The sequence below is a fragment of the Mirounga angustirostris genome, unplaced genomic scaffold, assembly GCF_029215605.1.
Source record: "Mirounga angustirostris isolate CCGP_5_RB_7025 unplaced genomic scaffold, mMirAng1.0.hap1 SCAF_4, whole genome shotgun sequence".
In the NCBI taxonomy this organism is placed as follows: domain Eukaryota; kingdom Metazoa; phylum Chordata; class Mammalia; order Carnivora; family Phocidae; genus Mirounga; species Mirounga angustirostris.
Window position 1 is genome coordinate 184,570,598 of NW_026991712.1, and position 27,306 is coordinate 184,597,903.

At 42.7% G+C, this 27,306-nt stretch overlaps 1 protein-coding gene across 12 annotated transcripts; it reads left to right on the forward strand.

Annotated features, from left to right (window-relative positions):
- The first annotated feature begins 209 nt into the window (after nucleotides 1-209).
- Nucleotides 210-27,306, forward strand: TNFRSF9 (TNF receptor superfamily member 9). Of its 12 annotated transcripts, none has more exons than XM_064590001.1 (14): nucleotides 234-892; nucleotides 1,180-1,363; nucleotides 1,888-2,065; nucleotides 2,917-3,061; nucleotides 3,828-3,907; nucleotides 3,999-4,152; nucleotides 14,893-15,005; nucleotides 15,700-15,882; nucleotides 16,616-16,723; nucleotides 17,131-17,268; nucleotides 17,706-17,772; nucleotides 19,588-19,676; nucleotides 20,234-20,365; nucleotides 26,177-27,306. In XM_064590001.1, the coding sequence occupies exons 8-14, from the start codon at nucleotides 15,768-15,770 to the stop codon at nucleotides 26,263-26,265; spliced, it is 738 nt and encodes a 245-aa protein (XP_064446071.1). In that variant the 5' UTR covers nucleotides 234-892; nucleotides 1,180-1,363; nucleotides 1,888-2,065; nucleotides 2,917-3,061; nucleotides 3,828-3,907; nucleotides 3,999-4,152; nucleotides 14,893-15,005; nucleotides 15,700-15,767; the 3' UTR covers nucleotides 26,266-27,306. The 12 variants fall into 12 exon arrangements, with proteins under 12 accessions (XP_064446067.1, XP_064446069.1, XP_064446071.1 ...); XM_064590000.1 differs by having other exon boundaries at nucleotides 2,923-3,061; XM_064589997.1 differs by having other exon boundaries at nucleotides 210-343; nucleotides 1,888-3,061.

Below are 27,306 nucleotides of genomic sequence, written 5' to 3' on the forward strand. Positions count from 1 at the left end.
TCCATGTTCTCCCCCCTCGCCCCGCCCCCGGCCCTGCACTGCGCAGACGCACGCCGCCTGGCTTCTCATTCGGCCCGCCCCCCCGGTATTACGCAGACGCCCGCCGCGCAGGCCCCTCCATGTTCTCCTCCTCGCCCCGCCCCCGGCCCTGCACTGCGCAGACGCACGCCGCCTGGCTTCTCATTCGGCCCGCCCCCCCGGTACTGCGCAGACGCACGCCGCCCAGGCCCCACCTCCTCCTGCACTGCACTGCAGACTGGCGCCGCTCGCTCGCTTACGTTACATCCGGCTGAACCCACCTAGGACAGCCGCGGGGGACGGCCGGCCTTTCCGAGCCCTCACTGTGAGCCCCGGGATGTTTCCATTTGGAACACCCAGCACCACGAGAATCCCGCTGGCTCACGCACCCCCCCGAAATCTCCCCCGCCCCGAATGGCGCGGTCCGGCCCGCTGCCGGCGCCCGCTGGAGTTAACCCGCTTGTCGCCGCAGCCTGGAGGCGCGCAGTGCCCTCGGGAGCTGCGGCGTTTTGCTGTGAAGGGGCGTTTTCATGGAGTGGCCTTGTGCCTTCACGCTTCTTCCGCGCACTCGGTTCCCCTTCCCTGGAGCACTTTCCCGTGTCCCCTCCGACCTGTTATGACTTAAAGGTGTTCCCGATCTTGTGTCCCCCCACGGTGGGTCACCGGTCCCCCGAGCCTGTGCGACTCTTAGCATTTGTGTGCGTGCGTTAATTTCACGTGTGTTAGTTTCTCAAGGGTGTTTTATCCCAAAGATCCCAGTGCTGCTTCTGCACCCACAGGATTAGAGCACTGCTGAGCACATGGACCTGATAGTTACATTGAACAGTCACCTTGTCCCCATCCAGTTCCATCCCTGCCCCCAGGCTCCTTGCGGGTAACGTTATCTTAGTTTCCTGAGCATCTTTCCAGGATTTCCTTACGCAAGCACAAGAAAATACATTGTTTTACTTCTTTCTCATAGAAATGTAGCAGACTATATACATTGTACTGTCCTTCTCTCCCTGCCACCACCTTATTAAGTGAATATGTTGGAGATCTTTCCTTATCAAAAGGAACTTCCTTTTTTACAGATAGTATGCCATTGTGACATGTCTCATAGTTTATTTATCGGTGCCCTACTGATAACAGTTATTTCCAGCTGTTTTTTTTTTTTTTAAGTAGGTTGTCCGCCCAGCATGGAGCCCAACCTACAGCTTGAACTCTCAACCCTGAGATGAGGAAGACCTGAGCTGAGATCAACAGTCAGATGCTTAACCAACTCAGCCACCCAGGCGCCCCTGCAGTCATTTTATTGTACAGACAGCATTGCATTGAATCACCTTATTCACATGTCCTGCTTGTGTAGGTAAAACTGGAGGGCAAATTCCCAGAAGTGGTAAATACATTGGAGCAACTCCATACAAGTTGAGTCACTTATCACTCTTGCCAGTAATGTGAGGTCAAACAGTATTTTAAATATGTCGGTGTTTTTGAAATTTCAGTTTAGCTATTAAAAACATTTATTTTCAGGGAATAACTTACATTCCTTTGTTAGTTTACAGAGCGCTTTAATATATTTCATGAGATCCTTACAATGACGGTTAGAGTGGTTTTTAATAATTTTAAGAATTGTAAATGTATAAATTGCAACACTGCATTGTGCAAAATTTTTAAGTGTCTTTAATCATTTGGCATTTTAAGGAAACATTTTGGGAGTTCTGGAATAACTTCATCTTCGGTTATTTGCAAAGGAAGCAGGCAAAAGCCACCCCCTTTCAGTTTTGAAGTATGGTGGGAAGTAGGCAAGTGGTCAGACATGTGTTTCAAAGACCAAGGAGGGATTTAGGTAGATGAAGGAAAACCAAGCGAAGATGGGCTGTTGTGTTCCAGGGCCCGGAGTAAACTCTTGTAAGGAGACAAGCATGCTGGTGGCCTGCTGCAGCATGAGATAGCCAGCACAAAACAAAAATGGCAAGACCGTCTTAGTGGTGAAAGGGAGAGAGAGAATGAACCTGACGTAACACGCCTGAGACATCTGGATCACCATCAAGATCTGAAATGGACCTGGGTCAGCATCGATTTTATCAAAGAATACATTGCATGCGGTGTTTACAACTCAAGTATTGCTTGTGGTGGATTATCTTTTAGAAATATTCACCCTTTCCTCTTTCACCTTCTGAGTGGAGGATATTCCCTGCCCTTTGACTTTGGGTTTGGCCTTGTTTTATTTATTGTCTAAGGTTTTTACTTTATTTATTTGAGAGAGAGAGAGAGCAGGGGGAGGGGGCAGAGGGAGAAGCAGACTCCCTGCCAAGCAGGGAGCCCGATGTGGGGCTCGATCCCAGGACTCCGGGATCATGATCTCCGCTGAAGGCAGACGCTTAACCAACTGAGCCACCCAGGCATCCTAGATTTGGCCTTGTTTTAGCTAGTAGAATATTAACAGATGAGGCCTGAGCAAAGCCTTGAAAAGCAGTGACCTGGTGACCAGGCTTGCTCTCTTGTACTTTCGCACTGTTATATGAAGAGCTTTCCCCCAGGGCTGCTGCTGCTGCCCATTCCGCCTGGGTTTCAGAATGAACACCTGTGGAGCCTGTACCTGTGCCCGAGGCACGCACCACAGCCAAATGGCAGACCGTAGTACTCAGATTTTGTTATGCCACGATAGCTCAGTGATAAGGCTTTAAAAGGCTCATAATGAAAAACAGCAGTCTTCTGACTCAGTCCTTTCTACCCCTCAACCCTGCTTTCCAGAGGCAAATATTTTCAACTCTTTAAATTATTTCTTGTAATTGTCTCAATACAGTTGACCCTTGAACAGCATAGGCTTGAACTACATGGGTCTGCACAGACATTTTTCGATGAACACAGTTCAGTACTCTAAATGTATTTCCTGTTACGATTTTTCTTTTATTTGAGAGAAAGAACGAGCACAAGTAGGCGGAGGAGCAGAGGGAGAAGCAGACTCCACGCTGAGCAGGGAGTCCGACAAGGGGCTCAATCCTGGGACTCCGGGATCATGACCTGAGCCAACGGCAGACACCCAACCAACTGAGCCACCCAGGTGTCCCTCTTACGATTTTCTTAACATTTTCTATTTTCTGGCTTACTTTATTATAATAATACAGTATATATAAAATATAATGAACAAAAAATGTGTTAATTGACTGTTTATGTTATTGGTATGGTGTCCAGTCAGCAGTGGACTATTAATAGTTAAGTTTTGGGGGAGTCAAAAGTTATATGCAAATTTCTGACTGCACAGGCTTGGGGGATAGGGGGTGTTTGGTAGCCCTAACCCTTACATTGTTCAAGAGTCAACTGTATTTTTAAACAATATGCTAGTACTGTTATTTTTCCTTATTGGTTTAGACATTATATATTAACTTCCTGGAAAACATACTTTTCATCTCAGCTGCAGAGGTTGGAGTTTGGAAGGGTGAAATGACTATAAAAGGTCCTGCAGAGTCTTGGTCAAATGCAGATATTCTGATACCAAAGTTCACACTCTACCCACCATAAACTCTATCAGTATTACTTAATAAGTCCACAACACCCATGACACTCTCTTAACTTTCTAGTTCATACCTATTTCTCATCACACATTTGCAGAATAAAACAAAACGTTAAACCATCCACCAAAAAATGTTGCTCTATTACTGGCGGTGAAGACACCTCCTAATTCAGTCCCTGATTTCCAGGCAGAAAAACCTCATCCTATTCACTATTTTTTTTATTCAACATTTGACAAGTCTTTATGCATTGTAAGAAGTGCAAACTAAAAGTCTCTGGCTGTTTTCAGGGAGCCTAAAATCTCCTTTTTCTTGCAGCACTTGCAACATTTAATTAAAAGATCCTGTTCTGCCTTGGTGAGCTCCTAATCCAGCAATGGAGAAATGATATTGATAATGTGAGTGAAGGAGTTTGGGACATGCTACCTCCAAACATGTCACCTTGGCATATTGATTATTTTGAGCTAAAGGCATTTTTTTAAACAACAGGTGCAAGAAAGGCACTCAGATTCCCATTTTTTCATCCTGAAAGCAGAAGATGAAACTCTCAGGTGAGAACTGCGCTTCCAGTGCCGAGAGGAAAGAAACAGCACCAGAGAAGCACTTGAGTCTGGAAGAATTTGCACATGGAGACCTTGTTAAAGTAACTCATATTCCTTTAGTCTCCCTGTTTTACTTTACTTTTCCACGGTTGCCACTCTTTGTTCAACCCAGTATGTAAACATTAGCTTTGCCACCTCTTTGGGTCTTCATCTTCTTATGAAGGCTCCTGGGTCTCGTAAAATTTGCGTTAAATAAATTTGTATGCTTTTGTTCTGTTAACCTTTTATGTCCATTTAATTCTCAGGCCCTGCCCACCAGAGACCCTAAGGAGGTAGAGGTGAAATTTTTGCCTGCCCTACGTTAACAACAGCCACCAGTGGCCATTCTGATCCTGGTTCCAAAAAACAACCCTCCCCCAAAGTAGACTGGTCACAATAAATATTAAAGAAACTGCTGCTGGGTTACTTATCTTTCCACGCATCCCTTACATTTCGCATCTCATCTCACTACTCATTTTCTATGAATGCGGATGTGTCTTTTATCTTTTATCTAAGTACTTAGCATCTTGTCTTTTGTTTACTCCTGTTTCCCTCTAATCCTGTGAACTCAGTAGGACCTTCCTGTCTTCGTCACTACTGAATCCCTACCATCTACTACAGTCCCTGGCACATAGCAGGTCCTCAATAAATACTTGCTAAGCATTATCTTAGTTTCACCCTAAAGATGTTCCCTCCTTTGACTATCGCTGTAGAGTAATAGTTTATATTTGTAGAACACTAGAGTTTACAATGGGGCTCCAACCAATTTCTTATTCCTGTTTTAATCTTTTCCACAACAAATTCATTTCGCCAGACAGCGAATGGGAAATTTTGTGTGCAGCGGATAGGGTCACTTTATTTTCACCCTTTCCTGGGTTCGCTAAAAAGGGCGAGGGGCTAAACTGCAGTTACTGGGTATAAGGAAGGCATTTGCGGCATTGAGTAAAGTATTTTTCAACATCCTCTAAAGGCTGGTTCGGGGCAAGCTCCAGAGAGGTCCGGCAGAAACGGCGAATTTCCCCTCCGAGCCCCCGAAAGGTTAGGTCTGCGAGACAGGAGAAGAGTGGGCGAGCCCTGACATTTGAGGCAGCGCTGGCGCAAGGGGGAAATTCTGACACCGAGGTCTGTGAGGGGCCCTGGGGGGGCGGCTTCGCCTCTGCTCCCAGCGGTGTGAAAGCCCACCGAGCGTGGGCCCCCCGGCACCACTCCTACCCCCGGACGGGCGGCCAGAGGCCGGCTGCCGACCCGCAGTGACGTCAGGCCCGCGCCGCGCCGCAGGGGGCGGGGCGGCGCGCGTTCCCAGCAGCCCGTGCGGCGCGCTCGAGCCTGCGGCTGCCGGCCGGAAGTATCCAAACGACTTCCGGACCGCGGTGGGGGCGCCGTCGCACCTCAGCGACCCCGCGAACTTCCGGGGGAGGTTGCGGCCGGCGTAGGCGAGGCCGGAAGTCGACCCTTCCCACCTCCGCATCCCAGATTGGTTCCGGTGGCGGACGCCTAAGGGCGCGCGGGCTCTGGCGCCCGGGAGCGCCGCTACGTGCAGGCTGCTGATCGCCCAGCGGTGGTTTTCTGGAGAAGCCGCAGAGCCCTGCGTCGGAACAGGGCGGTGCCGTGGGCCCCGTCCGTTCCCGTTTCTCCCTGGCCCTTTGTGGACGACACCGTCCTGCTCTGCTGTTACTGCGCTCTTCTCGGATCAGGATCTGGTTAGGGTTTCGATGTAGGAGTATCAAGAGCGTTAAAGACACCTTTCATTTGTGAAATGGGAATAGTAACGCCTGCCCATAGTTTGGTGAGGACCTAGTGAGAGCCCACGTAAAACAAGAGCTCAGAGGAACTGAAATGTGGGGTCCCACCTGGCTCTGTCCTGTGGTGGTCCTTTATTCCAAATCTGCTGCAGTGTTTCCAGGTTCCAGGGGTCTTGGGAACACGGTGATCCACGAGCCACAGCGACATTTCTCTCAGTGGTCGAAGTGATCAGTATTCCACCCAGCAGCACACGTTGGAATCTGGCAGAACTTTCTGGGTCCTTGCTTCTGCCCCTTGATTGTGTCCTGTGTCCCTTTCTTTTCTCAAGCCAACTTACTGCACGTGGTGTCAAGCCGGGGCTGCACCCACGGTGAAAACAGAGTATTCTGGCAACCTCTGGCATGCCTGCATGGTGCTGTGGATCTGCTGGCTTGGGCAGTGCACACCTACGCAGGGGGTCACAATCAAAAGAAGGTATGTGACGGTGTTCAAATCCCTCCACACTGTGGTTCCTTATCTTCCACATTCTTATTTTTTTTATTTTTTTTTAAGATTTTATTTTATTTATTCATGAGAGACAGAGAGAGAAGCAGAGGGAGAAGCAGGCTCCCAAGGAGCAGGGAGCCCGATGTGGGACTCGATCCCAGGACCCTGGGATCATGACCTGAGCCGAAGGCAGACGCTTAACCATCTGAGCCACCCAGGCGCCCTATCTTCCACATTCTTAACCTCTTACTCTCCCTCACTCATTTTTTCTGTTCCTTGAACACACCCTGTACTTTGCCTCCTCCATGCTTTGGCACAAAGCAGTTCCCTCCACCTGGAATGCCATCTACTTCCCTACCGGCCTTTCAAGGTATTTTCCATTTTGCAAAACCCAGTTGCAGTGCAAAGACCATATATTCCCATAGCACTTTGTTCTCCTATTACAGAATCTGTAAGGCTGGGTGGCCTTATCATAGTTATTTGGGTAAACTTCCTTCCTCTCTAGGGTGTGAAGGCTGTTGGCATGGTGTCTTACCTAGATATGCCTCACAAGACAGCAAAACTCATTCAAGAAGCTTTGAGTGCCTGTCATGTGCCCAGCGCTGCTCTGGGTGCTGGGGATACAGCAGTGAAAAAAACGCTCCCCTCCGATGGCGCTCACGTCCCTGAGAGTGGGAGAAGACAAACAGTAAACAAATGCACGAAAAGCACTACGTGCCAGGTGGTAGTATGTACAGTCGAGGAAAGTAGAGGGGGAAAGGAGATGGAAAACAACAGGGAGAGGAGGAAACCTTGGTGAGACGAGGACACAGTCATCTAGAAAGTGAGAGGACGAGATTTTAGATGAGAGAGCAGCAAAGAAGGGCCCTGAAGCGGATGTGTGTTCCCTCCGCCCAAGAACAGCAGGGCAGGCCGGCTTGAGGGGCGTGGAAGGACTTAAAGTGGGTGAAGTGGCGGGTCAGATCATGTGCACGCTTGCATCAGACATTCAGTAAATGCTCGTGAATCAGATTTATTGAATTGATCAGGGATTAGAGAATAATGACAGTCACAATGAAACTTAGAAATTGTTAGAATGGGATAGACCTCGTGGGCATATATTAGGTGTTCGCAACTTACATGTGTGTCCATTGGAACTCTATTTAGTGCGGCAGCATTTAATTGAAAAAAATCTCAATGAATACCGATGGTTTATGCAGTGGTCTTCCATTAAAATGGAAATCTGGAAGAAAAGGACACAGATTCTGTAGAGGACGAAATGGACTGACATGTGACTGGAGTTATTTGGTAGATAATACAGATCACCATTAAAAAGTTCAGAAGGAGGGGACACCAGTAGGTTGAGTGTCTGCCTTTGGCTCAGGTCATGATCCCAGGGTCCTGGAGTCTGGATCCCTGCTCTGCAGGGAGCCTGCCTCTCCTTCTCCCTCTCCCTCTGCCTGCTGCTCCCCCTTTGTGCTCTCTTTCTGTCAAATAAATAAAATCTTTTAAAAAAGAGTTCAGAAGGAAACAAAATCTATCTTCTGATGTCTTGCTTTTGATTTGGAGGAAAAAAAAAAACCTTGTATGTTGACAAAAGTTGAGTTTGTGAAATAATTGGATATATTTGTGTATTTGTTCGTTATAAAAGCACTTTCCTTCCCCAGGGCTAAGGTGAATGCTAGGGAGAGGGGCCACAGGCAGAAGGTGGCTTTCAGCAGAAAGTCATAAGCTTCAGGACAACTTTGCTTGTTGGAGTGATCTTTCTTTGATCACAGTTGTCACTTGCAGCCCAAAGAACATTTCCCCTTAAGTGACCTGTGGCAACTATCTTCAGTGGAATTTTAAAATATAGAACACTTGGGGGTGCCTGGGTGGCTCAGTTGGTTAAGCGACTGCCTTCGGCTCAGGTCATGATCCTGGAGTCCCGGGATCGAGTCCCGCATCGGGCTCCCTGCTCGGCAGGGAGTCTGCTTCTCCCTCTCATGCTCTCTGTCTCTCATTCTCTCTGTCTCAAATAAATAAATAAAATCTTTAAAAAAATAAAAATAAAATAAAATATAGAACACTTGTTTACTTAATAGTTTTTGGTTACGTGCTCTTAAATTCTTAAAAGTCAATCTAACTTCCTTCAGAAAGTGGCTACTATTGATTGCACTCTTCATCACATTTCTCAAAGTTGAAATCGGCTGTCAGTTAATTGGCAATCATTCACATAGATGAGCTCAAATGTGGTTTCCGATTCAGCTCAAACCACTGCATCGGCAGTCTCAGGCTCCGCTGCTGAGTCAACAGATCTTTTTATTCATTCACAGGAATGAGTAGCTCCTGAGTTAGTCATAACTAATGTTAAGGTAGCCTTGGAGTGAGAACAGCAGGGCTCCGGCCCTGGCTTCTTTCCCTAACTGTGGCTGTCCGGTGTGCCGAGAAAATACGCTGTCCTGGTTCCAGCCTGTCAGTGTTTAAGCCCACCTCTGCCACGTGATAGCTGGATGATCCTGAGCAAATTAGCTGACCCTCATGCCTTGGCCCCCGTCTATACAACAGGGATAACTTCACAGGATTATTCTGAGGATTAAAGGAGTTAACAGAGATGAAGCTAGAACAGTGGCCTGTAGTAGACACTCTAATACTGTCATTAACACTTGGCTTGGTCACTTGAATTCTTTCAGCTTCTGTTTCTTAAACACTAGAAGAGTAACAATAGTTCTTGCCTCGTAGAATTGCTAAGAGGCTAAATAGTATGCTGAGTACAACATCTGCAATGCAGGAAGCAACCAGTAAGTGTTAGCTATTATTAAGTATTAGGAAACATTCATCAATAGTTGCAATCTGTTTAAATTCATTAGTGAAGGGCCCATAGGAGAGGAACATAGAAAGTGATAGACCATAAAAACATGCCATCTTGATGGGGGTGGGGAGGGATACAAATTACGCAGACAGAGCTTTTGCCTGAAGGTGCGGTGACAGGATCCACATAAAGATTCAAAAGAAGAACGAATCAAAGACTAAGCAAGTTCCCGGAGCTAAAACTAAGTATTGAGTATATCTGTCTCAACACAAGACCTGAAAGGTAGCAAGGAGGCTAGGTACAGGGCTTGTGATCCTGGGGTCGGCAGAAGACCAAGGGGCACGGATAAAATTCAGGAGTCTGTGAATGTGGATGGGGAAGATTGCATCTTTTATTTTCACTAACCTCTGGCAGAAATCTAGTATTTCCTTCTATCTTGAATTTAAAAATCGACAGAGCATAGCCAGAAGCACAGTACCTATGATATCACACCAGTGGAGATCAGTTATTTTCTTTTTTTTTTAAGATTTATTTATTTATTTGTCAGAGACAGAGTGAGAGAGCACAAGCAAGGGGAGCGGCAGGCAGAGAAGCAGTTTCCCCACTGAGCAAGGAGCCCGACTAGGGACTCGATCCCAGGACTCTGGGATCACAGCTCGAGCTGAAGGCAGACGCTTAACTCACTGAGCCACGCAAGTGTCCCGGAAATCAGTTATTTTCATATCATGTTACAGTTATTGCAGATATCTCCAAATACCATTTACACTCATGATTAATTTGAAATTATGACTCATGGTTAATTTGAAATTATGACAGGTATCTGTTAATGACAAAGTCCATATAGTACCACATTGCAAGCTGGCCTTTTAAATATTTGGTGAGTATATTTCAAAACAATTAGTTTCCTCTGTAATCCTTTGTATTTTATTTTACAAACTTAAGAATATTATTCTGTGAGGGGTAAGCATAGAGATCACAGGATGAAAGGGCCCTGTGCACAGAAAGGTTAGGAGTCCTTGTCAAGTGCATAGGGTCTGGAGCCAGCCAGCCAGGCGAACCCTTTCTCTGCTCCTTACCTTGACACTGGACAGGCTACCCAGGTTCTCTGCGCTCCAGTTTTCTCATCTGTAAAGTAAGGACAAAGGCTGTTGGAAGGTATACTTGGGGAAACCATGTAAACACGTAGAACAGTGCCTTGCAGGGAGTAAGCCCTCAGTAAATGTTAGCCATCAGCAGGAAAGCATCTTACGTGAGACCCAAGGAAGGGAAGGGTAAACCGTAGGCGGGGATACACACACCAGAATGATTTCCCAAGGGAGAGAGAGAAAGCAAAGGTTAGGGCATGAGGAGGTAGGCAGGCTATGAGACTGGAGTTAGCAAACTCATCCATTCATTTACTCATTCATTCATTCAATAAAGGTTTCTTGAATGCCTGCTACGTGCCTCTCAACACTTTCACTAACACTTGTGGGGTCTGGAGCAGGTGTAGAAATGGAACTCACATACCGTATGTCTGAATATTTAAAAGTGGCAAATCAAGCTAACGATGTGTTCTGTTTTTCTACTCCCAACAGAGATGTCTTCAAAATAACACTAGTAATTGTTTTTATGCCACAAAGGTGGGAAAATATCAACGGTAACCAAATTTAATTATTGCAGGTATCTGAATGTACTTGGATGGTCTGGGAATGTTTAAATGGGTGGTAAAGACACACAATTCATAAATTATTATGTATTTGCTCCATAAAATTTCTTTTTCCCTGCCTTTATTTCATTTGTCATAACTGAGAACTTCACATAAATTGTGTTTTGTTGACAGTGCTGACAAAGGAGTAAAAAAACATATGTAATTGTACTCAAAGCATACAGAATTTATATGCATTTAATGTAAAATGTAAATAGAATTTTTTTCAATTAAAATTATTTTTGTGTTTGTTTTTAAAAAGTTACTCTACCAAAAGCTTTAAAACTATCTATTAAAATAAAAAATGATAATTGATAAATATCAAATATCTAAAATTATTTCAATATATCTGAGACTTTTTATTTTTGAAATGTAATTAAATTTCATTAATTTTTTTTTTTTTTGAGAGAAAACATGCGAGTGGGGTGGGGGTCGGTAGGGAGCAGAGGGAGAGAGAATCTCAAGCAGGCTCCACACTCAGCGTGGATCCCAATGCGGGGCTCATTCTCACGACCCTGAGATCATGACCTGAGCCGAAATCAAGAGTCAGACGCTCAACTGACTGAGCAACCTAGGTGCCCCTGTTTGTTTATTTATTTAAGTCATCTCTACACCCAACGTGGGGCTTGAACTCACGACCCCAAGATCAAGAGTCACATGCTCTCCTGACCGAGCCAGCCAGGTGCCCCCAACCTTGCAGTTTTCATGTTATTTACTATGCATATGCATATTTAAAAGTAATGTAAATTAATATTGCAAAGAGTTCCTCAGACTTCATTTGCAACTGTTATGAATTCCATGCTAATTCACAAGGACTCCCAGAACCACAAACAGGAACATTAATAGGATCAAGAAGATGGACACTTGGGACTTCTGGAAACTATACTTGCCATAATATTCTTGCAAAATAATAGATTATATGAGAATCTGTTACATCTCAGGTATTGCCAAATAATAGACTATACAAGAATCTATTACATTCCAAGGATTTGGCTAATTAATTTGCCTTTCCCAGCCGCAGTACTCTGGGGCTCACGCTGTGCCTGCCACTCAGTACAGAGAGGCTGTCACCATGTATTTCCAGGTCATAGACCAAGAGCTGTGGGGTAGTGTTTTCCTTTGGTTAGCCTGGATGGTACGTGCATCAGGTTAACTACAGAATTTGCCTTAGCTTCCTGTGATGGTTTTATCAAACAAGAATGTGTTAAATGAACCGTATACAACTCCTTAAACACTCGAATCGAGCTGTGCATAGCCTTCAGTAGACTAATTGTGAAGTGGTTGATTTTGGGTAACACAGGCTGGTGAAGCTAATCTTGAGAATCTTTCCTCTCAGTAGAGACTTCTATGTCACTCGCCCAGCCTGAAAAAGTGAGCTAATTATTGTGCTGGGAAATGACAGACATCACTTTCAGAGGAGGTAATATCTCCGCCCACAGACTATCCAAAACGTAGATTAGTAAGTAACATTTAGTTAAATGAAAATAGAGTCCAGTTAAATGTCACGCAGCAATGTTAAACAGCGGACCATATGTAAATGAGGAGGCAACTTGGTTAGATCGTGACTTTGAAAGTGTTAGGTGATCAGCAATGCCATTTTTATATGGTATGAAACTCCTCCATTGGGGCCAACTCTGCTGAAGCCCGTGGAGGGAATCCCATAATCATCACAGGTAAAGTGACTCTCAGAGGATACTTAGAACTTGAGAATAAGTTCTATGGACAACCCATGCATTTTCCTTCTCTTTTGCTACTTGCCCTCATTACTTTACTGATGACCAGCATGGGAAGCTAGGGAAGGCAAATTTTAAAGCAGTAAGTCTTGTAATAACAGTTACTGTTTTCTTGAGACCTATGTGCCAGGCATGGAGCTAGGTAGTTCATATTCATTGTTTCATTTAGTCCTCACTAAATGAGGATGAAGCACAGTGTTACTGTTTCTGTAAGACATGGTTGGAAAAATTGACTCAGGGAGGTTAAGAAGTTTGTCCAAGGTCATATAGCAGAGCCTGGATTCAATCCAAGTCAGTCTGACAGCAAAGCTTGGGCTCTTGCTCATGTGCCCTACTCCACTGCTCCCATTATGTGTGTGTGTGTGGGCAGGGGCGGGGGCATAATAAAATTGGGCTAAGGTAGCAAATGAAAACCAGAATGAAGTACCACCTACCAGGATGACTATAGTAAAAAAAAAAATTAATTAAAAACAAAATGAAAACATAACTCATCCCAGCCAGGATGTGGAGACATTGGAATCCTTATCCATTCCTGGTGGGGATGTACAATGGTGCAGCTGCCGTGGAAAACAGTCTGGCAATTCCTCAAAAAGTGAAACAGAATTACCATATACAGCAATTCTACTTCTAGGTATACACCCAAGAGAACTGAAAAAAATGTCCATTCAAAAGCGTACACACACATATTCAGAGCAGCATTATTCATAGTAATCAAGAAGGGGAATAATTCAAATGTCCATCACCTGATGAATGGAGAGACAACATGTGGACATCCATCCAGTGGAATATTATTCTGCTAAGTGAAAGAAGCCAAGACGCTGTATCAGTCTATGGATATGGAATGTCCAGAACAGGCAAATTCATAGAGACAGAAAGCAGACCAGTGGTTACCAGGGTCAAGGTCGGCCTGCCCTGGGGAGTGACTGCTCATAGGGATATTTTGGGAGTGACGAAAATGTTCTGGAATGATATAAAGATGAGAGTTGCACAACATAGGGAATATCAGTGAATTCCATGAAATAAACACTTTAAAATAGTGACATTTATGTTATATGAGGTATATCTTAATTTTTTTAGAGACATCTTCAGGTCAGGTCCCAGAAGTCCTTGAATAGTGGGCTATAGGATCCGGGTTTCCTTTGGTGGCCAACAGGGAGCCACAGAAACTTTCTAATGAGGATGGTGGTATGATAGGAGTCATGGGAACATGTAAACTGCATAGCATATAGCAAGTGTGTAATAAACATTGGCTCCCTTCTCCCTTCCTCCCCCAATTCGACACTAAGCCCCCATGGCTCCTGGGGGAAAATAGTTCTTTTCTGTTTGGGTCCTAACAGAAAGCCATCTGTTTCAGTTGAAACCACTGTTGCTATAGGTTCCCCTGGTCATCTTCCTGAGGGTCCCTAGCCTCCCAATGCTGGGCAGGTTCATTTTAGTGTCCCTAGAACATCTTCCTCCTCTTCCTCCCTCCTCCTCACCACCCCTTCCTCATCTCTTTCTCCTGTACTCCTCTTCCTCTCCTTCTTTTTCAATTTTTTAAGTTTTTATTTATTTATTTAAGTAATTTCTACACCCCAAATGGGGCTTGAACTCAGGACCCCGAGATCAAGAGTTGCATGCTCTTCTGACTGAGCCAGCCAGGAGCCCCCTTCTTCTTCCTTTTTTTTTTTTAATTAAAATAATGGTTTTCTAAAAAACCCTCATAGATCTCAACTTTACCTAAAGTTATCCACCATATAAGTTCTATGCCTTCCTTGTCTCCACTTCATTTCTCCCTCCTTCTTCCCCCATCTCACCCACATAGCAAGGAGCTCAGTAGAAAGGAATCAGGTTGCCCTGGGTTCCAGTCCTGGCTCCCCATCCTGCTGATTATCTGGCTAGATTCATAGGCTCAATGTTCTCATTTGCATAATGTCACTCTAATAATAATGATAATGTCAACTCCTGGGGTTCTTTTGAGGATAGTATTCATTAAAGCGCTTATTAGAGTGATGCCTGGTACATCAGCGCCCTCAGTGAATTATGGCTAGAGCATCACTATTATTATACCAGTAGGGGGTAGGGTATGGCAAAAGTGCTGATATTTCTTTAGAAGTGGATTTCATCCCTCAAATCTCAAACATGTGTAGGACGCATTAAAGGTTTTGACAAGGAGGGCTACTTTAAGTGACAACACCCTTTCCCAAAGTCATCTGAGAGATGTCCTAACAGTACATAGCTGCTTCCAAGAAATGATTTGAAGTGCCATTATCAAGGGAGGACGGGGGCTCTAGGGGATTTTGGGGTCAACAAACATCAAATGCGCGACCTCACAGAGTCGTGGCAGGAATTTCCCATGAGGCCCCGCCCCCGGCTGAGTCACCAAGCCCCTGTGTTTGACTTGCAGCGAGGGAGAGGCAGAACCTCACTGCTCTGAAGATCAAGGAGTGGAAAGTTCTTCACCAGCCCTGAGAATCTCAAGGTTTGTCTGTCTGGAACAGTCGGGGGAATGGAGTTGGGGTAAGGTTAGAAGCTTTATTCCTTTCCTCCATGTCTAGACTTTTTGCCCTTCTAATTTCTAATAACTTTTATTCCATAGCCTATTAAATAAAGATCAAGCACCTGACCCTAAAGAGATTTCTTACTTCTTAGTTTTGTTACTATAGGAGCTTCCAACCTCAAAATGGGCAAATATATATCTATTAAGAAAATGTGATCATGAGTTGAGCAGAGCGGTGTTTCAACATTTTAGCAACTGGGTGTTGAACTGTTCACATATTGTTCTGACAAAGGGGAAAGAGTAATGAGATATCTCCCCACTGAGCTGAGCTGTTAGGTAAGACTGACAGATTGTCATTTTAAGAACTCTATCTCAGAGCCAGCAAAGAGCTGGCATTGTTGAAATCTGGATGCTAATGCTAAGTGTCTATGAAAGTCCCCCAAAATTCTTGTTATTGTTATTTCTGCTTTTTGGCAGAACATGGAGAGTGCACGGTTAGACTTTGGCAAACCTGCACGAAGCTATGTGTGTATTCATGTTTGTCTTATCATATCAAATGTCTATGCATTTGCACCTTTTCCATAATATTCCATCATTCATTGTTTCTGAGAAGCCCCGAGTTATGGTCTTGTGGATTGCATAGGTAATGGTTGAAATGTAGATAATCCTAAAAGGAGAAACCACCTCATTCTTGGAAATTTTTACCTTTTGCAGAGTGGTATTTGTGAAACCAGCTACTTTGATTAAAACCCTTTGGAATCTGCTTTGCTTATATCCTATCGATGCAAGATTTCACCATGGGCAGTAGCTATTACAACATAGTGGCTGCCGTGTTGTTGGTCATGAATTTTGAGAGGACAAGATCAATGCAGGATTCCTGCAGTAAATGCCCAGCTGGTAAGAACCAAATTAACATGTGTGTTTGATCTGTTCTGTTGAACTCATGGTTCAGTTAGTCTAGTAGTCAGGGTTAATGAGTTCTGTTTCAGTGACTTTTTAAAAATTCATTCATTTACAAATATTTCTTGGGTGCTACAACTTAGCTGTGAATATAGCCATGTCACTTAATCCCTTGTGCCCCAGCTTTGGCATCTGGGGATAATGAAAGAACCTATCTCGTTGCTCTGCTGGGAGGATCCTATGATAGGTTCTGAACAGTGCATGGCACATGGCAAGACCTCAGTAAATGTCAGCCTTATCTGTGAGGACCTGTGCTCAGACTGGGGGGCACAGCAAGGAATAAGAAGTGGCAGGGGGCTCCACAGAGTGGGGAAGAAGCAGACACATGTATTGTTAGTATACTGATGAAGGATGCTGATCTCCTGAATCCAGTCATATTGATCTCCTGGATCAATCAAGAGAAATCATTTTTTTTGTTCAATAGATAAAGGAAACTGTTTTCTTTTTGTTGGATTGTGTGATGCAGTATCTATACTTTCTTATTTGTAATTCTGCTGCTATGCTAAAGGCAACCTTGCAAATGTATAATTATAAAAGTCAATCAAAATAAGATCACTGTGACATCTAGAAACTAATCATGTTTCTTACTCTAGTTTTCTTGTGAACTTCATAATGCTTTGGGCGATTACTATGCATTGTCCAACAGTACACCTATTATCTATCTTCTTAGGTACTTTCTGTGGGAAAAACAAGGGTCAGATCTGCCTTCCTTGTCCTCCAAACAGTTTCTCCAGCACCAGTGGACAAACGGCCTGTGACATATGCAGGCAGTGTGAAGGTATGATTTAAAAGATGTATGTTGATCCGGACATGTGTTGGGACAACAGGTTTTTATTCCCTAGTATGTTGATCTCGGTGGAAAGTGTTAAGTGTTAACTATGCTGGTTCCTCTGTCAAAAGGCAGGTCCAGTAAAATAATTTGCTGTAAAAGCAATAATTTGTAGATTGAGGTTTTAAATGTTAGGAGCAACACTCATTGACCAGAGAGAAGTGTTTAATTAGGAAAATGTAAAAATGTCTTCTATAGAGATTTAAACAATGAACTTTATACTTTAAGGTCATTAGGAACATTATAAGAGTGAGCATGGTTTTTGTGGGTTTGTTTAGGATGATTTTTATTGCAGAACATAAATTTGCTTCCTGGATTCAAAGATCAAGTGTAATGTAACTTGGGAAACTTTGTAGGTGTTTTCAGGACCAAGAAGGTGTGTTCCCCCATCAGCAATGCAGAGTGTGAGTGCATCTCAGGATTCCACTGCTTGGGGGCAGGATGCACCATGTGTGAACCGGATTGTAAACAAGGTCAAGAATTAACCAAAGAGGGTAGGTTTGCTCTTCTTCAATCTAGTGCAAGTCTGTTTATCTAGACATATGTCATTAATTTAGGTCTTGGTCCTTTTTATATAAAGTAAAACAGATTAGTAGAACCTTAAAGTAACATGCAATGAAGCACTGAGTCAAGTATATGATATTTACAAAATTATTTTTCAATCAATGGAAATAATTTGAAATCACAACATTTTTATTCACCAGGATTATGCCTTTGCATACATTCTATACATATATATACAATACTCTATGTACAATTAGAATAAAAACTTTAGTCATCTTGGGGTTTCGTTTCAAGAAGCATTGTTGAACAGCCTGTGTAGATTGTATTAAGTTAATGACTTTATTATTATGTAAGTATGTTCATCACAGGAAAAGTTATGAAATCATAAAAAACTCCCTTTTTTATTGTTGCTTTAATTTTTATGCAGGTTGTAAAGACTGTCGCTTTGGGACATTTAATGATCAGAAACATGGCTCCTGTCAACCCTGGACAAAGTACATATAATTTCCTTTTGCTTTCAAAATAGAGAATCTGGATTAACATTTTTGGGTTTTTTATTTATTTATTTTTTATAAAGGTTTGGTTGTTGTTGTTGTTTTTAATATTTTATTTATTTATTTGTTAGAGAGAGAGAGCACAAGCAGGGGGAATGGCAGGCAGAGGAAGAAGCAGTCTCCCCATCAAGCAAGGAGACCGACTAGGGACTCGATCCCAGGACATTGGGATCCTGACCTGAGCTGAAGGCAGACGCTTAACCGACTGAGCCACCCAGGCATCCCTGGGTTAACATTTTTAAAGACAAAGAATGTTATCACTGAAGTTTTAAAAAATCCCTCTGGGGCGCCTGGCTGGCTCAGTCAGTGGAGCATGTGAGTCTTGATCTCAGGGTCATGAGTTAAGCCCCACGTGGGCCTATCAAATATAAGCATAGAAGAGCATATGAACAGGCAGTGTGTGAACAGTATGAGGTAGGAGTGATTTGATACAAAGTGGGCATTTTCTCCAGAAATACTGCCCAGAGCATTTAGCTCAGATTTACTAGAACTTTGTTACTGTTTGCCCCAGCTGTTCTGTTCTGTTTCCTTCCAATCTCTTTGCTGCCTCTTACCTTTCCTCACTGATCACTCAGCCCATCTTCAAGGGTGCAAGGCCAGCATTGAGGATGATACAAGAAGGGTAAATTATGTTTCCTAAAACACAACACCTACTTGGGCAAACAAGACCATCACAGAAGTAAAACAGCCAACAGCACACATGGGAATATGCCTGTTGACCTGTGTGATCAGGACCAGAGCTACTCAGAGTGTGGTCTGTGGACAGTTGCTGGTCCACGGACAGTCTGTGGTGTCTGGCAATTGGCGGAGTCATATGTGTCCATCAACTCTAATAAAAATTGAGGTCTTGTATGCCTTTGTTCTTTTTTTCATTTGATTTTCTTACTAGAAAATCATTTTGATTATTATTTTCCATTTACATTCTTAGGTGTTACAAAAATATTGGTTCGTACAGATTGGGGAAGTTTTTTTTTTTAAGGTCTTTCAACACAAATAGTTCAGAGAAGTCAATGAGTCTGCATGGAAAGTGGGATTGAACTGCTTTTGGAGGAAGAGTCAGTTTGCATTAGGTAAAGGGATGAGGGAAAAGACAGGACAATGGTGATGGTGATGATGGTATGTTGATGGGGATGATGATGGTGGTGATGATAGCTACCATTTATTGGGATGTGTGGGTCTGGGTTCATAACATCCAGCCCTACAAGTGTGTCCCTGGGGTCATTCATTTGCTCTTCACGATAGTCCTCGGTGCATGTATTCCTTATTTTACAGATGAGAAAACAAGCTTAGAGAGATTTTCTTAACTTGTCCATGGTCATTCTGCACAGAGACAGACCCTGGGCTCAAACCCTTGTCTGTCTGATGCCAACACATCATAAGGTTAGGAACTCCTAACCCTTATGCTAGGTTGTCTGTCCTTCATATATGCCAGAGATGGTCAAATATGCTTAAGAAATTGAGGGTGAGAGACTAACCAGGCAAAACAGTCTGGGGACAGTTGTGGGACAGGGCTCCCCAGCCTGGGAAGAAAGAAGAATCCAGTTAGGTGGGTAGAATAGGGTGCATTATGGAGAACTGTGAAAGTTAGAGGAAGCCAGTCAGTCAAGTGTATGTTTTCCATAGTATCTCTATGAACCCAGACCCACACATCTTTGTCACTAGGCTGCTTTATTGGATGGAAAATGTCAATATTTTTAATTAGAATGACCTGTACCTAAATTAATTATTTGAACTCTTTTCATTGGATGGTCTAAGCTGTTCTTTGGGTGGCAAGTCTGTACTTGTGAATGGGACGAAGGAAAGTGACGCAGTATGTGGACCAGCTTCGGCTGACTTCTCTCCAGGTACAGCCTCTGCCCCCACGCCTGCCCCTGCAAGAGATCCAGGTAGCTGGTTCATTGCTGTTGAATCAGAGTGGATGTAGTATGGCTATTCTGATTGGAATCTAAATCACCCCAATACTGTGATGCCTCACGTCTCTGCCTACGATGGCACCTCCTGCATGCCTTCCTTGTTTTATCCTGGCATCAAGAAACCCATCAACTTTTTTCAAGTGTTTGTCATGCAATCTGAGACATACATTAGTAAGCAGAACAAGGTGAAACTACCCAGACAAATACTACACCTTTGATAATGTCAAATTAAGGGGATGATGGAGTCCCATATTTTCTATATTCTAGAGAGGCCAAGCCATTTAATTTTTGTGGGCCTCTGGAAAAATTATTTAGGTTTTTAAGAAAAGTTTTCTTATGTGCAAGCAAGTTTATTAGGTTAGCTGGTTAGAGATGTCCAAGGCACCACTTCTCCTTGTGATTAGGGGTTTACCAATGTAACTATAAATATATGTATATTTGCAAAACTGTATATCTGCATGTATTTCTCCTTTTGCTTTTTTTTAAAGGTCACACCCCCCAGATCATCATCTTTCTTGCACTGACTTCGGCTGCCGTGCTGTTGCTGGTGTTCTTTCTCGTGCTCTGTTTCTCTGTTCTTAAACATGGCAGAAAGAAGCTCCTGTATTTATTCAAACAACGTAAGACCAATATAAACATATTCGATATGAGCTCTTCTGAGGCAAGCTTTTTTACAGTAGAAAGGAACAGATTATTTTTTTGGTTAGCATAGCACAGAGGTTATCAAGCAGGGGCAATTTTGCCCCCGAGGGGACATTTGGTAATGTCTGGAGACAGTTTTGATGATCACAACCTTGGGGGTGTGGAGAGCATCTAGTGAAAGGAGTCAGAGATGCTGCTGAAATTCTACAATGCACAGGAAAACAGTTACCCACCCCCCCCAAGCTCTCACCAAAATCTCTGATTTAAAGAATTATCCTTCCCGCCTTCACCCCCACCTATAATACAAATGCTTTGCCAAGAGTAGTGATGAGTAATTAGTGAGTTGCAATGAAACTGTAATCCATTTTTTAAATTTTTAGGCCATTTAAAAAAACTTTATATTTTGAAATAATTATAGGTTTGCCGGAAGTTGTAAAAGACAGTACAGAAAAGTCTCGTGTCGTTCATGGGGTTACATCTCCTGTAACTAGAGCACAATATGAAAACCAGACAGTTGACTTTGGCACATTGTGTGTGTCTAGCTGTGTGTCGTTTGGTCACATGTGTAGATTGGCGTAACCTCCAGCACAATCAATACAGAAGTATTCTCTCACCACCAGGATCCCCTCCTGCTGGTCCTCTGTGGTCACATACACTCCCTCCCCACTCCCTCCTGGCAGCACAATTCTGTTTTCCATCTCTACACTTTTTTTTTCAAAGATTTTATTTATTTATTTGTCAGAGACAGAGAGAGAGGGAGTACAAGCAGGGGGAGCGGCAGGCAGAGGGAGAAGCAGGCTCCCTGCTGAGCAGGGAGCCCGATGCAGGACTTGATCCCAGGACCCTGGGATCATGACCTGAGCAGAAGGCAGATGATTAACCGACTGAGCCACCCAGGTGTCCCCCATCTCTACACTTTTGTCACTTAGAGAATGTTATATAAATAGAAGCATGCAATATATAAGTGGATTGTAAGCATGTGACCTTTTCGGATTAGCTTTTTTCACTCAGCTTAATGTCACTGAGACCCACCCAAGGCGTGATATGCTTCAACTGTGGGCTCTTTTTTTTGTTTTGTTTTAACCGCTGACCAGTGTTCCGTGGCATGGTTGAACCTCAGTTTGTTTGACCATTCACCAACTGAGGGACATTTTGAGAGTTTCCAGTTTTTGACTATTGCATGTAAAGCCTTTGTGAATAATCGAGTACAGGTTATGTGTAGACGTAAGTTTTCACATTGCTAACATAAAAGCCCGGGAGTGCAATTTCTGGGCCATATGGTTTGTTGTTTTAAGAAACTGCCGAACTGCTTTCTGGAGGAGTTGTACCATTAACATTCCACCAGTGGCGTATGAGCTATCCTTTCTCCTCCCTCTTGCCAGCATTTTGTACTGCCACAGTTTCTTACCCAGCTGTGCAAAGACGAATACAGTGATAGCCCACTGTGATCATTTGCCTTCCCCTAAGGGTCAAACATCTTTTCACATACTTCTTTTTTTTTTTTTTTTAAAGGTTTTATTTATTTGAGAGAGAGAGAGAGAGAGAGCACAAGCAGGGGCAGGGGGAGAGAATGAGGGAGAAGCAGGCTCCCCATCTAGCAAGGAGCCCGACCCTGGGATCATGACCTGAGCCAAAGGCAGACGCTTAACCGACTGAGCCACCCAGGCGCCCCTCACGTACTTATTTTACAACTGTGTATTTTCCTCAGTGAAAGGTTCTTTCATGTCTTTGGTCTATTTTCTAATTGGATTTTTGTCTGTCTTACTGTTGACATTGGAGAGTCCTCAATACCTTCTAGATGAGTCCTTCGGCAGGTGTGTGGTTTGTGTTTCTGCCCACTCTGTAGCTCGCCTTTCCCTCCTCTTCATGGAGTCTTCTGCAGAGAAAAAAATTTTAATTTTGATAAAGTACAATTTGCCAGTTTTTTTCATTTATGGAGTCATGTCTGAGAACTCTTCAAGTCCTGGATCGCAAAGATTTTTGTTTTCTCCTTTCTCAATGTTTTACATTTAAATCGTGGTTTATTTTTAGTTAGGTGTTGTATAAGGTGTGAAAGGTTTAGGTCAAGAATTTTTTTTTTTTGCTTTCGATGTCCAATTGCTCCAGCGTCACTTGTTGAAAACATTATCCTTCCTCTACTGAATTGCTTTGGTGACTTTCTCGAAAATCAGTTAATTATACTTGTGCGGGGGCTATTTCTGGTTTTTCCCTTTTGTTCCACTGTTCTGTGTGTTTATTCTCTGCCAGGACCACACTGTCTTGATTACTGTGGCTATAAAACAGTTCTTGAAAGTAGGTAGAGGGTAGATGGATTTTTCCCACTTTATTCTTCTTTTTCAACATTGTTTTAGTTATTCTACTTCCTTTGCATTTCCATATAAATTTTTAGGACAATCTTATCTGTATCTACAAGAAGTCAGCTGGGATTCTGATAGCAACTGTAGTAAACCTGTATATTAATTTAGTGAGAATTGATGTCTTTACTATGTTAAGTATTTATGTCTTAACATAGTAAAGACATTTCTTTTATTTCTTTTTCTTTTATTTCTTTCATCAGCATTTTGTGGTTTTCAGCATACCAATCCTTAGCATGTAAATTTTTTTAAGAATTGCAAATGGTATTTTATATTAAATTTTGTTTTCCAGCTGTTCACTGTTATTCTATAAGAGTATAGTTGATTTTCATAGATTGATCTTGTATTCTGTGATCTTGCTGAACTCACTTATTAGTTCTAGGAGCATGCTGTAAATTCCTTGGGATTTTACGTGGACTGTAATGTCATCTGTAAATAGAGACAGTTTCATTTTTTCCTTTCCAATCTGCATTTCTTTTTTTTCTTTTTCTTGACTTTATGTTAGCTAGAACTTCCAGCACTATGTCAAAGTATGGTCAGGGTGAATATCCTTGCCTCACTTCTAATCTTAGGGAAAAAACATTCAGTCTCTCACCAGTAAGTATGATGTAAACAATAGGTTTTTAGTAGATCTTTTTTATCAAGTTGAGGAAGTCCCTCCTCTATTTCTAGTTTTCTGGTGTTTAATTTTGTCAAATGCTTTTTCTGCATCAATTGATATGATCATGTGACTTTTCTTCATCAGCCTAAAATGGTGGATTACATAGATTCGTGTTTGAATATTGAACCAGCCTTGCATCCCTAGACTAAATTTCACTTGGTCATGGTATATAATCCTTTTTATATATTGCTTAATTCTATTTGTTAATATTTTGTTAAGAATTTTTGTAGCTACATTCACATGAGGGATAGTGGTCCATTTTTTTTTTTTTTCCTAGAATTGTCTTTGTCTGGTTTCGGTATCAGAGTAATACTGGCTTCCTCAAATAAGTTGGGATGTGTTCCTTCTTTATTTGCTGGAAGAGATTGTGTAGAGTGATGTTAATTCTTCTTTGGATAGTTGGTAGAATTCTCTAGTGAAACTATCTGGACTTGAAGATTTTCTTTTTGAAGAGTTTTAATTACAAAATCAATTTCCTTTTTTTTTTTTTTAGAAAGATGAGATGAATCTTTCTTTCTTTTTTTTTTTTAATTTATTTATATGAGAGAGAGAATGAGAGAGAGAGAGCACATGAGAGGGGGGAGGGTCAGAGGGAGAAGCAGACTCCCTGCCGAGCAGGGAGCCCGATGCGGGACTCCATCCAGGGACTCCAGGATCATGACCTGAGCCGAAGGCAGTCGCCCAACCAACTGAGCCACCCAGGCGCCCCAAAATCAATTTCCTTAATAATTGTAGGACTATTCAGGTTATTTACTTCATAGAGAGCGAGTTGTGATCGTGTTTTTTGAGGAATTGGTCCATTTCCTTGAAGTTGTGAAATGTATGTGTTTAAGTTATTCATAGTATTCCCTTATTATCCACTTAATTCTCCAAATATATTTGTGAGCTTGTGTATTTCCCCTTTCAGTTTTGTCAGATTCAGCTTCACTATTTTTTTTTAAGATTTATCTATCTATCTATTTATTTATTTATTTATTTGACAGAGAGAGACACAGCAAGAGAGGGAACATAAGCAGGGGGTGTGGGAGAGGGAGAAGCAGGCTTCCCGCTGAGCAGAGCCCGATGTGGGGTTGGATCCCAGGACCTTGGGATCATGACCTGAGCCAAAGGCAGACGCTCAATGACTGAGCCACCCAGGCACCCCCAGCTTCACCTATTTTGCAGCTTGATTGATGTACACATATTTAGTATTGCTAAATACTGGGTAAATACTGGTCTTCTGGGTAAATTGACTTTTTTAAAATTGTGAAAGTTCCCTCTCTGTGCTGATAATTCTCCACAGCAGCTGGAGCTGTGATTCAGCTCCTTGCCTGGGCAAACCAGGCTCTATAGTGGGCAAAACTCCTTGTTTGAGGGTCTGAATCAGGCAGATTTGCACCCCATCAACTTCCCTAGTCAGGGTGAACCCTCAACTTGGCTCTGCAGATAAACAAAGCTACTGGTTGGGATTGCTACTTGGACTCTGCAAATATGTACTCAGTCTGCCAAGATCTGTGTGCTGGTTGCTGCGAGCTCCTCTCCCTTCTGCAACACAGTCAGATTCCCAGTGGTTGGATGCTGCATGTTCCCCTGCCTTTCCTGGGGTGCGAGATCAGACTAGGAGCTCCCAAAAAGGGACCCCAATGCTGGGAGAAGCTGGAGGTTCCCTTTGGGTCCTCTTTTCCCACTGGAGGAGCCAGAAGCTTGGGGAGACCTGTCTGTGTGGTGCTGTCCTGGCCTGCCAGAGGGGCAATGTGGTCAATGGTAACTGCTTCTCTTACCCTCCTAAAACAGTCTGTTTTGGTCTTTGTGATGCAGAGGTGGGTGCTCCAGCCTCATTCCCATGTTCTAGGATTCTGTCAGTGGTGTCTTGTTCTTGAATAGTTGTTAGCTGTTCTTATAAAGGAGACCAAAGTTGGGAACAAACTATGTTGCCCTCTTGTGATATCACTCCCCTTGGTTATTTTTTTTTTTTTTTACAGCAAAAAGCATGTAATATTAAGGCAGGCACTTTTGCTTTGTCGGGCTATAAAAAAAGATCTGTTTAAGATGAAAAGTTGCTCAGGGCTGGATGGCTCAGTCAGTTAAGGGTCCAACTCTTGATTTTGGCTCAGGTCATGATCTCAGGGTCCTGAGATTGAGCCCACATTGGGCTCCACATTCAGCACAGAGTCTTTTTGTCCCTCTCCCTCTGCTCCTCGCCCTCCACCCCCGACTTGCACACACACACTCTCTCTCTCTCAAATAAATAAATAAAATCTTTTTTAGAAAGATGAAAAGTTGCTCAGCAGTAACACAAATACTTCACCCTAATATGTAAAAGGAAACCAGGAAATTAATGTACAAATCAATTCTTTAATTGCCGATAGATAGAAGTAGTGGGAGTATCTTTAATATCTTGGTGCCATAAGTATTTCATTCAAAAGAAACTGTCTAGTGTGTAATCTGAGTAACCCTCAAGACTAAAATCCATACTGCTTAATTGAAACTATGGTTACGTTTGGGATATGACTAATTTTGTGCTATAGTGATTCATGCTCAAGTTTTTAGCCATCGTAGAAAATAAAGAAAATAGTTTTTCAGGACCAATAAGAGTAATTGGTAAGGTGAAATTGTAAATAATCCTGAGAAAAAGCTCCTACTTGCTATTATCTCTCTTATTGGTAAACTTGTTCAAATTAGAGTTGAGCATGGTTGTGACTTAGAGATGTCCTGTGACTGTGATTTACAGAAACTGGATGTTAAATGGCTAAAACAAACAGCAAAAGATAAGTTGTTTTTAAATCACTTTTCAGCATTTATGAGACCAGTACAAACTGCTCAAGAGGAAGATGCCTGTAGTTGCCGATTTCCAGAAGAAGAAGAAGGAGAATGTGAGCTGTAAAGCAGAAACCCAAAATTCCACTGGGACTGTCTTGAGAAGAATCACAGGGGAAACATGAATGATCCCACCATCATATCTTTTTAAATTGAAGACACTGGTCCTAGATAAGACTCAGGATTACCCCCAAGTTTTCTCAAAATACTGACAGGTTAGCCTTTAAAAAATGTACCCCTTTTAGCGCATGTATGGGACAGAGCTTGTGGGAAAGGGGCATTTTCTAGATAATGCTTAATAGGCTTCAGCTAGTTTGTTTTTGAAATCCAAAGAGAATTATACTTAAAATTACATCACGTAGGCTAATGGCCCAGCTAAAATGATAGTTAAAAATCAATTCCATTTTGTGTGTGTGTGCGCTAATATATGACAAAAAGCCATAAGATGCAGGAAATACCCCCAACCAAATTTTCCATTGGTTCAGATATTCAAGACAATGAGCTCTACTGATATGAGGGGGGAAATTATGACAGTGCCCAGATTTGAGGTCAAGGGAAAAATATCTCAGACCTGAGGGAGAGTTTTGGAAAGAGTTCCAATGTCTTTGCAAACTCTGTGGTCCCCTCCATCTTCGTATCTTCTGCTTCCTGCTGCTCCTCTCTGAACCAGGGCTTACATTTTGGTTCTTTGTTGTTGTTTAAAATTTTTTATTTATTATTGAAGTATAATTGACAATGTTATATTAGTTTCAGGTGTACAACATAGAGACTCCACAATTCTGTACATTATTCAGTGCTCACCATGATAAGTATTGTCCCCATCTGTCACCATACAATGTTATTACAGTATTATTGACCGTATTCCCGACGCTGTACTTTTCATCTCTGTGACTTGTTTATTTTATAATTAGAAGTTTGTGTCTCTTAATCCCCTTCATCTGTTTTGCCCATTTAAAAAAATTAGCTTATGTGTTTTTAATTCTTAAGAACATTAAAAATAATATCTGGCACATACCCTAGATAAATGGAACAGGTGGGAATGAATAATGGTAGAATGAAGTCCCATGAACCCATAGCCCAAACAGAGGACTAGAGCGGAGTTGTCAAA

Bases quoted from the DNA above. Each gene is read 5' to 3' on its own strand.
- TNFRSF9 (XM_064589997.1), top strand. From the start codon at position 15,768: ATGCAAGATTTCACCATGGGCAGTAGCTATTACAACATAGTGGCTGCC. The intron at 15,883-16,615 runs GTAAGAACCAAA...CTATCTTCTTAG, and splicing joins CTGCAGTAAATGCCCAGCTG to GTACTTTCTGTGGGAAAAAC. The intron at 16,724-17,130 runs GTATGATTTAAA...GAAACTTTGTAG, and splicing joins CATATGCAGGCAGTGTGAAG to GTGTTTTCAGGACCAAGAAG.